The sequence below is a fragment of the Cupressus sempervirens genome, chromosome 3, assembly GCF_028749045.1.
Source record: "Cupressus sempervirens isolate cs-2001-9-10 chromosome 3, ASM2874904v1, whole genome shotgun sequence".
Classification (NCBI taxonomy): Eukaryota; Viridiplantae; Streptophyta; class Pinopsida; order Cupressales; family Cupressaceae; genus Cupressus; species Cupressus sempervirens.
The window spans coordinates 587,126,302-587,135,436 of NC_143120.1; the positions used below are offsets into that span (position 1 = coordinate 587,126,302).

Genomic DNA, 9,135 nt, shown 5'->3' on the forward strand with positions numbered 1-9,135 from the left:
AGTGCAATTGTTTTTGCCAAATTTAGGGTCGCTGGTGAGTGGGATTTGCCAATTGGTGAATACTCACCATTAAAGTTATCCCCGTTAGAGATCAAATTAAAGATTAACTGATGTTGATTTTTTTGGAAATTTCTGAACTCTTCTAGCTTACTATCATACTATTGGTATTATATTTCTCTAAAAGATCAAGAATGGTTATGAGTAGTCTATTGTGTTCTCCAGTAAGTATTTTCATGGAAACAATTGAAATATTCCATAAACAAGAACCATAATAGTATTTTGGTTAAAGTGGATAAGGTCATATTTGATTAAAGAAAAATTATTAATAAATATACCTTGTAGTAAAGGATATTGTCAAACAAAGAGGGGGCTCAAGAAAAATGTGTATATGGATCAATAAAATCTGAGAATATGACATTGAAACTTATAAAAAAGGAAGCTACCATAAGAGCTAAAGCTATAAGTAAAATTTTAAAAATTATCTTATTAGTTAAAAAATAATATGTATTATCCCCAAATAAAATTTAGAATTAGTTTCCTAGGGGATATCTATCTTGACATGGTCCATTGAGTAGTATTTGTCCTCACTAATTTTGTGGTAGGATAGAGTGAGGCATAAAATTTAAAGGATTAACAAAAAGAAGGCATGTGCACATGAGAAAATAGAGAAAATGGACATAAAATTATAAAAAGGAAGTGTTATGCAAAGTTTATGACTATATTAATTCTCCTAATGGTTATCCCTTCCAACATTTTTATTTTTCCTATTTAGAAAGTATTGTTCACATGATCTATTTGTGCAAAAGTAATTACCATAAAAATTACCATTTTGTTATAAACTATCATCTAATGGAGGGCTACTAGTGTTCTCACCACCAATAATTGTTCCTTATGATGCCCTTAGGATCTAATATTAGTAATTAAATTAAAATACAAAAGATTTTTCCTACACAAACAAAGTACATATAATTTGTGTTCATCACAAATAATTGAAATTCTATATTTAGATAAAGTTTAAATTATATGCATTGAAAATTTGTAAGCTAGGAAGCATTGTAAGAATATGTATTGATACAAGAAAATGTGAAGATCATCAAGGTGATTTAGAAATAATGTTCTCAAAATTTAAAAAGGTAACCAAAATAAAAAGTGATAAAAGTGACACATAGGTCATTCATCCCACAACATTCATTTGTAAACTTTATAGATTAATATTTGACATGTATTATACTTTTTTAACTAAACAAAATCAATTTTATTCTCCCTCTTCTTAAAATAAGATTTATTTATTTATTTATTTTTCAACTACATATTTTATAAATTGAAAAATGTACATATACACTAATATAATAATTGGGGGAAAATTATTTAAAATATAATTCTTGATGTTAAGACAAGACTAATTTTCAAGAAAATAGTTGATCTAATACAATTATTATTTACTAATGAGTAATGCACACATGTGACATTATATTCAACATTTTAGTCTAGTCATAATTCAAGATATTTATATATAGACATGTATTGTATATTATTTTATATTTATTTTGAAAAATAAAAATTATTATACATTAAATGACTATATATATATCTTAATATTTAGTGAGTGGAGTATAAAATGTGGTTGAGTAATCAATTCTATTGCAACATTTTTTTATAATAAAAAAAAACACACTTTTTATCAAAATAATTTGGTATATTATAATTTGTTATTTTTCTTTATAGCGAATACTAATTTTTAATAAGGAAGAGTTACAACATAATGATAATTTGTAAGTCTCTCATATAGAAGATATTGACACAAATTTGTAGTTTATTTAATTATATATAATTGATTAAAAAAAATAATATACAATAGAAAAAAATCATCTACCAAAATCTAAACTTCCAAAACATATATAATAATCTAAGAAAAAAATAGCACACATATATATAATAATCTATATAACAAAAAATAACACACTTATATTTTAAAAATTAAAGTATAATACATGACACTATTTATAACGAAGCCTAAAGTATTATATATAAAATAGAATTACACATAGTTCTCAAAAATATAGATAAAAGGAATGATACTCCATAAATCCAATCATGATGTGGAATAGAATGCAACACATTTCATACTGGCTACTGGCTACTGGCTAGAGAGAGAATTAAAATACAACACAAGCTTAAAACATTTCCAACTAAAAACATCATACTGTAAGCACTTAAATGAACAATATTTAGAATGATTTTGAAATAGGCTTGCACCAGCTTATGTATATATCAACGTTGTGCTGATTACCACCTCAACTTCGCTGGAAAGTACTGCCAAATAAAACACAAAGGGCTTAGACAAGATTGCATCACACCAAACTTAAAAAAAATATGGTATTTGATTTGAGCTAATGTGGGTGAGTGACGTACTTTATGAATGAGAGACTGATAGTATGGTTTCAGTTTCTCCACATCAGTGCGAACTCTACTTTTGCTGTAAAGGTCATATTTGCTGCACATTCATTTTTTCTTGGGTTAGTAAGGGGAGCCTCTATTGTACTGCTGCAATCTACAGAGCATATAACTTAATTTACATACTTGAATTCTTCCAACCATGGAAGCATTTGACGGTCTAACTCATTCATCAAGTGTTTGTAGGCACCTCCCTGATGCATTACTGCCATTCTCACAATTCAATAATAATGTCATTGCAAATACTTTTAATCTCTATATGTTTATCATATGATAGCAAGGAAAAACAGCTCACCATAAAATGAATGGTAACGTACTACGAAATAGGCCTGTGGAGGTAGTGTTGATTTGTTTTCTTTCATCACCTAATGTTGAATAGAGAAAGTGAGACGGTATTTTTAGATAAGATAAATTATTAGTGTGACTTCAAATGTATCATTTAAATAAAACAAAATTCAAAATATACTTAGTAACGTAGTGTTATATAAGTTACCTGATACATGTACTCGTCATGCCCCCATGACATGAAAAGGTTTTCAAGTCCACATCCCTCTTGGTAGATTCCTGTGCCCGTATTGTATTTGGGATCCCAAGAGTCTGGATTGGCCAGGAACATCTGTCCATTTTCTTTACTTTATTTAAATTTTTTTACAAAACAATCCACAGGCCTTGTGATATGATGACTTTCTTAGATGTCAAATGTTTTTGAATTGAAGTTATGAATTGGTGAGGTTATAAATAGGAATTTTTAAAAATATATTATAGTTGATAATATTATGAAATTTTGATCTTGATAACAAGAAAATTAGTCACTATTAATAAATTATCATATTATGTGAATGTCAATCTGAATTTAACTTCTTAGAATGTTTTTGGATTCAATTTTGTCAATATCTTTGTATCAACGTTTCCCATTTAATACTTTGTGATCTATCACCAGAATCACTCTGAGTCAACGTTTTTGCATCAACATCTCCATCACACTCTGTCAATGTTTTCTATCTTTCATCCTGATGATAGATCATTGATCCACAATTGAATCCAGAAACATTCTACGAATTTATATATGATAAAAAAAAAACTTATATAATCATGAAGCTTAGATATGAAAAATTCTTCACAATTGCTCCTACAAATCATCACAGAATTTGATACAGTAAAGAGAGTGAGGGGCATATACAGGACTAAAGTTCGATTTTAATTAGTACCTGGTGATGTACTATGGCTTTATCAAATGGACATCCCACTGGAAATGTATCACCTGCTCAAGGCAAATATAGACATTATTAGTTTAAATAAAATTTATTTGAGAACATTATAGCCATTTTAGATTAAGCTTGATGGTTAAAGCGAGTGAAAACATACCGACCACAGCCCATTGAGGTGACTGGCCGAATTTGGGATGAAGTAAAACCTTACCCAAGTCTGGAAAATAATAGTTCCAAATCATCATAAGCACATGGAAGAGTATAAGAAGTATTGAATAAAACAAGAGAAGAAATAGAAATGTGTGATGAGGCACCATGAATGAAGGCAGTGAGGTGAAACCACTCTTGGTCAGGATAATCTTTTCTGATGGCTTCTGCAGTTTGGAGGAGGTGCTCGATCTGAGGAACATCCAGATCTGGGTCACTCTCATCCACAATGCCATTCAATAGCTCTGCACATTCCCAGATAGCCATCTCCCCTTTGTTAAAACATAGATGCTCTTCTCTCATCCTCTGCACCTGTATCATCATACCATTGCCATTACAGTTTACACGCACACCACTTTTCATTATCCATATCCAATATGCAATTTCAATATAAAGTCTATATTTATGAATTCTTCACAGTTTACGATATGAATATAATGAGATTTCTTGGTAATTTCTTATATATCAAGATGTTCCATTCTATTTCACGATATAGCTAGAGCCAGATAATAGAATAATGGGTCATCTCCTTACAACTTTGATGATTCAAAATATAATTTAAGATGGATAATTTAAGTTAGCTGGACAATAAATTATGAAGTATGATCTTAAATATAGATACAAAACTATTACATAATGAAGATTTACAGATGTTATGATATGTTAGTCTACATTTACCAATTCAAACGTCTGGTAGTTGGAAGCATTGTCTTCTAAACATCATAATTGGAATATGACTCACAGATCCAAGATGTTTAATTTTCTCTTCTTTGACTCAAACTCAGCATACAACAAAAATCCACATATCTCACGCATATATGAATATAATCTGGCGCTATTACCGATTCAAATGTCTGATAGGCATGATTTTTACGGTAAGTCTCTTCCACGATAGCCTTCCGTTCACCTTCGGTATAATAAGACCTGCAATATCATAATCATTTTACAAATATCTTCAGAACATAACAAGTTGATACTTAAAGGTATCATATTTCTAAAATTATGAATCTTATACAGTTGAAATCTTAAAACAAGACGAATAAAGAATAAAGAAATTGATGATTCACCTAAATTCTTTGCCAAATGTATTTCTTTCAGGAACCACAAAGCCAATCTCTTGTACTCCCTCATCGCAAGGCTGGCTAGGAATAGGTAGTATTGCCACTTCCATTGTTTCTCAACCAATCAAATAAAAACTCAACTCAACTCAATTGCAAAAAGACTGGTGCGTGAATAAAAGGGTGGTGGTTGCCTGATATATAGAAGATAGACGTACTACGCACACTTTTGTCAATTGTGAAAAACATGCACACATCATCCTCGCTTATTTTATTAGTTGTATCTCTTATTCAACTTATTATCGTGCAGTACGGAAGTAGCAAAGATGGTAATGATATGATATAGCTGGTGAAGTGATAAGGTTGCCATCGCAGACAGTGTGTGTGTTTGTGTGTTAGAGGCGGCTGCCACGCATATTTCTGAATAAACAAAGGAAAAACGAGAGACATGAGAATAAAGTATGACATAACAATTGGTCTACTTGATATAAAATATGACAATTACAAGTCAGATGGGATGGATGCATATCACATGCCATTTTTTTCCGTTTCTGGGAGGCAAGACAGCCGCCCACGTAGATTATACTTCATGTTATATTAAAACAGGCAATTTCAGAAGGAAACTTCTACCAAGTGCCACTTAGGGCCTTCTTTTCATAATTGTTAGAATTTTCAATTTTAGTTTTAATTCTAATTATATCTTAATCTTAATGTTGGTTATCGCTTTTTAAAATTCTAGAGTTAGAGTTTTAGGCAACTCTATAATATTTCAAAATCAAATGAAAGATCAAGATAACTTCCACAAAAGAATGACAAGACAATTAAATTATAATGCAAAAATGATATTATTGATGATGGACATAATTGAAATGTACATAATAGATCTGTTTTTATAGACAAGGCAATAATAGACAATGATAGGGAGTAGATAAGCTATTACATATGCAAGGATGAATCACAGGTCCACCAATGCTTAATCATCCTCCACTAGTAAATGAAGTATGTGTCATATGATGATGATGATAATGTAATATTTGCACTAAAGGTGGATCTCAAACATAAAGTGGAAGTGGACAACAACTATCACAACCTAAAGTAAATTCTCCTACACCATGGGTTTAATATAAGTGCAAACTCATAGAAATTTCAAATGTAAAATACTACACAATGCATTAACCTACGTAAGCTTAAGTAGAGTATAACTGAGAAAATTTGCATTATCCTAAGTAATCTTAGGTGTCTCCCCTTTGTCACCATTTCTCTTGCTCTCAGCCCCCCCCTCTCTCACTCCCCCTCCCTCCCTCCTTGACTCCCCCCTTCTCACACACTATCTCCCCCCCCATCTCTCTCTCAACACTCTAAGTGGCCATGCCACATTCTATGTGCATTTCAAATGCATTCTTTTAGATAGGGCATACACCCTATTTAATGCATTAGGATATACAAAGCATAGGACTTGGGATTTTCCTTGGGGATCCAACCTAGAAGCTTGGGAAATTCAAACAGGTTTGAAAAGTGACTTCCAACAAACCTTCAAAGAAATCACTTTGTGTGTGTGTAAGTGAGCTCCCTATCTGGTTTGCGTATGTTTCAATAATGACAAAATTAAGTGACATGATATTTTAGATCTCTTAGCTAACTATTTAACCATATAACTTATTTTCAATTATGATTACATGTTAAGCTCTTCATCTCTAATTTCTTTTGTAGGCATGTCTAACTTTTGTCAAAAACCAACGTGTAGTATTTTGGGCTTGGATTTTGGCTCGTTCCAAAAGTTGAAATAATTTTCTTTTTTTAAAAACTAGACTTCATTTTACACATTTTAAAAATAAAGTTTTGATTTTTTATTCATTTTCAAATATTTTTAGGTGGAGCACACACAAATTTCATGCTTTGAGGATGTATCCACTTTGTAAATTCATAAAAAATCATACATTCATCAAAAAAATAATAGAAATAGTTGGGATAAACTTGTTGGAAATGTAAGAGGAGTAACTAAGAGGGGAAGGGTGAATTAGTTACCTCAAAAACAAATCCAACTCCCTTAGATGTCATTACAAACTTTTACTTCTTTTAAACCAAATACATGCTCCACTTAGTTAGAACTAGATATTCATTGTAACTTGGTTAACAAAGCATTCTTAAGATATTAATAAATATTAACCTTCAGTAACTTAGTTGCAGATATATAAAGCATTAAGACACATGAGACACCAAGATTTGACGTGGAAACCCAATTTGGGAAAAACCAACAATGCAACTAGTTACAAATCTTCACTCTTAAGAGATGAGCCCTATTAGGAGCCAACCTTGTTAAAGGTTATAAAATACATAGTTAGGTGTGACCCGATTAGAGGATTTGAATCACCTTGTTAGGAGTGGCCTTGTTAGAGGTTTTTAGACACTTAAATCAATAAATGCTACCTTGTTAGAGAATTTACAAAATGACTATTAAGTCAACTTTGTTAAGAGATTTCTTTACTACTACAATGGTTAGAAAGCAACAATAGTTTGACCTAATTGACGAAGCAACTGACTTTGCAAATTTAGATCACTTTTTTGGTTTAACGTATGGATCCTTCCTATTCAAATGTTTCCTTGCAACTTAACCTTCACAGTCCCTGCTCTGCCTTGTCTTCGCTCACATATCCATCTCTTATATTGAACTTCATACACTTTTTAATCCCCACAACTTGACCTTTCTTATATATCATAAGATAGGAAAAGTCAACTTGTAAACCATTTCAAATCATCAATAAACATCCATTTAGTCATCTTGTAAATTAACCAAATAATTAACAAAAGTAATCTACTATTTGTCATTTAACACTAAACTGAACACTTGGTTAATACTAGCTTCCTTCATTGACCGACCTGACTTGGTTTACACTAACTTTCTTCATTGACCAACCTAACTCAGTTAATATTGTAATATGCTTGGTTGATATTGGAAACTTTCATAGTGCTTGATTGAGCTTGGTTAACACTAGCCATGCTTGGTTAGAGTGTGACATTTGTGCAACATCAATGACAATATACAATTGAATAATTATTTTGAACAAAACTATGTAGTGTTAGCTAAAATTTCCCTAAAAAAATAGGACCACTTTTTGTGCTCCCTCTTTTTGAGGTCCTTAATCACTAATATTTTATATGACAATTAAAAGTCAAATGTAAGGGATGCATATCACATGCCATCTCTTTCCATGTCTAATAGGTAACCTAGTTTCCTATGTAGATTATACTTCATATTTTATTAAAACAAGCAATTTCAGAGGGAAACATGTAAAAAACAAACTAATATTCATGTGTCACCTGTACACTCGAAAGTGTCACACTCTAAACCCTTCTATCCAAACGATTCCATGAGTTGGAATGCTTAGATGCGGGCTTAGAGCTCCCTATCCATGGAGTGCAAGAGAGTGTATTTCAATTTCAAGGGCTCTCAGATGAGCCTTAGATATACTCTTCTTGCTAGTAAACCATGCAATGGGAGGTTCCAAAGACAAGATGCAAGAATGCAAATGTCCCAAGGAGTTCCTCAAGAATGCAATGCAAATGAAGATTAAGCTAGAATGAGAATGTCAAATGCAGCTATGCTAGAATATGAATGAGAGTGTTACAATCCAAATATTAAGCTATGTGAGAGATTATTGCAAAATAGAAGCTAAACTAACATGCAACATGAATCTAAGCTAAAATGCCATGGATGAGAGAATGTAGACAAGGAAGAGAAGTTCTCCACAAAGCTCCAAAGAAACCTGTTAGAAAACCTGCAGCATAACAATATTCAAAATGAGGATGGCTTGAGGGGGAAAGCTCTCTCCCTTTTAAAGATGTACGGACGGTGGAGATCAAGATGAAGATGGTGGATGATCAACGGTGGAATTTGAAAAGAGGAGTGATCCATGTGCACACACAAATCAACCAATAGAATATAAGTTGACTTGTCATATAAGACAAAAGTCACAAAGCCTTTTCTTTTAATTGCAAAATAGAAAAAAGACTTTATGTGTGCACTTTAAGTGGGTTAGAAGAATGGGGTCTTTTATTTAATTAAAAGGGGACATGTTCTTTTAATCAAATAATGAATTTAGGATAGCATAGTCAAACTATAGGTTATAATCAAATAAATTGATTATTAGCAATTTGGTCTAGGTAAATGATTAAATTAATTTAGCCAAAATGCTGAGAAGGGGGCTAAT

At 31.6% G+C, this 9,135-nt stretch overlaps 1 protein-coding gene across 1 annotated transcript; it reads right to left on the minus strand.

Annotated features, from left to right (window-relative positions):
* Window positions 1-2,000: 2,000 nt before the first annotated feature.
* LOC149568034 (putative inositol oxygenase) lies at window positions 2,001-5,119 on the minus strand. The gene is made up of 10 exons (XM_089821038.1): window positions 4,937-5,119; window positions 4,712-4,793; window positions 3,977-4,181; window positions 3,820-3,879; window positions 3,663-3,715; window positions 2,948-3,070; window positions 2,750-2,819; window positions 2,581-2,659; window positions 2,413-2,494; window positions 2,001-2,313 (listed from the first exon to the last, which is right to left on the minus strand). The coding sequence occupies exons 1-10, from the start codon at window positions 5,038-5,040 to the stop codon at window positions 2,287-2,289; spliced, it is 885 nt and encodes a 294-aa protein (XP_089677164.1). The 5' UTR covers window positions 5,041-5,119; the 3' UTR covers window positions 2,001-2,286.
* Window positions 5,120-9,135: the final 4,016 nt, after the last annotated feature.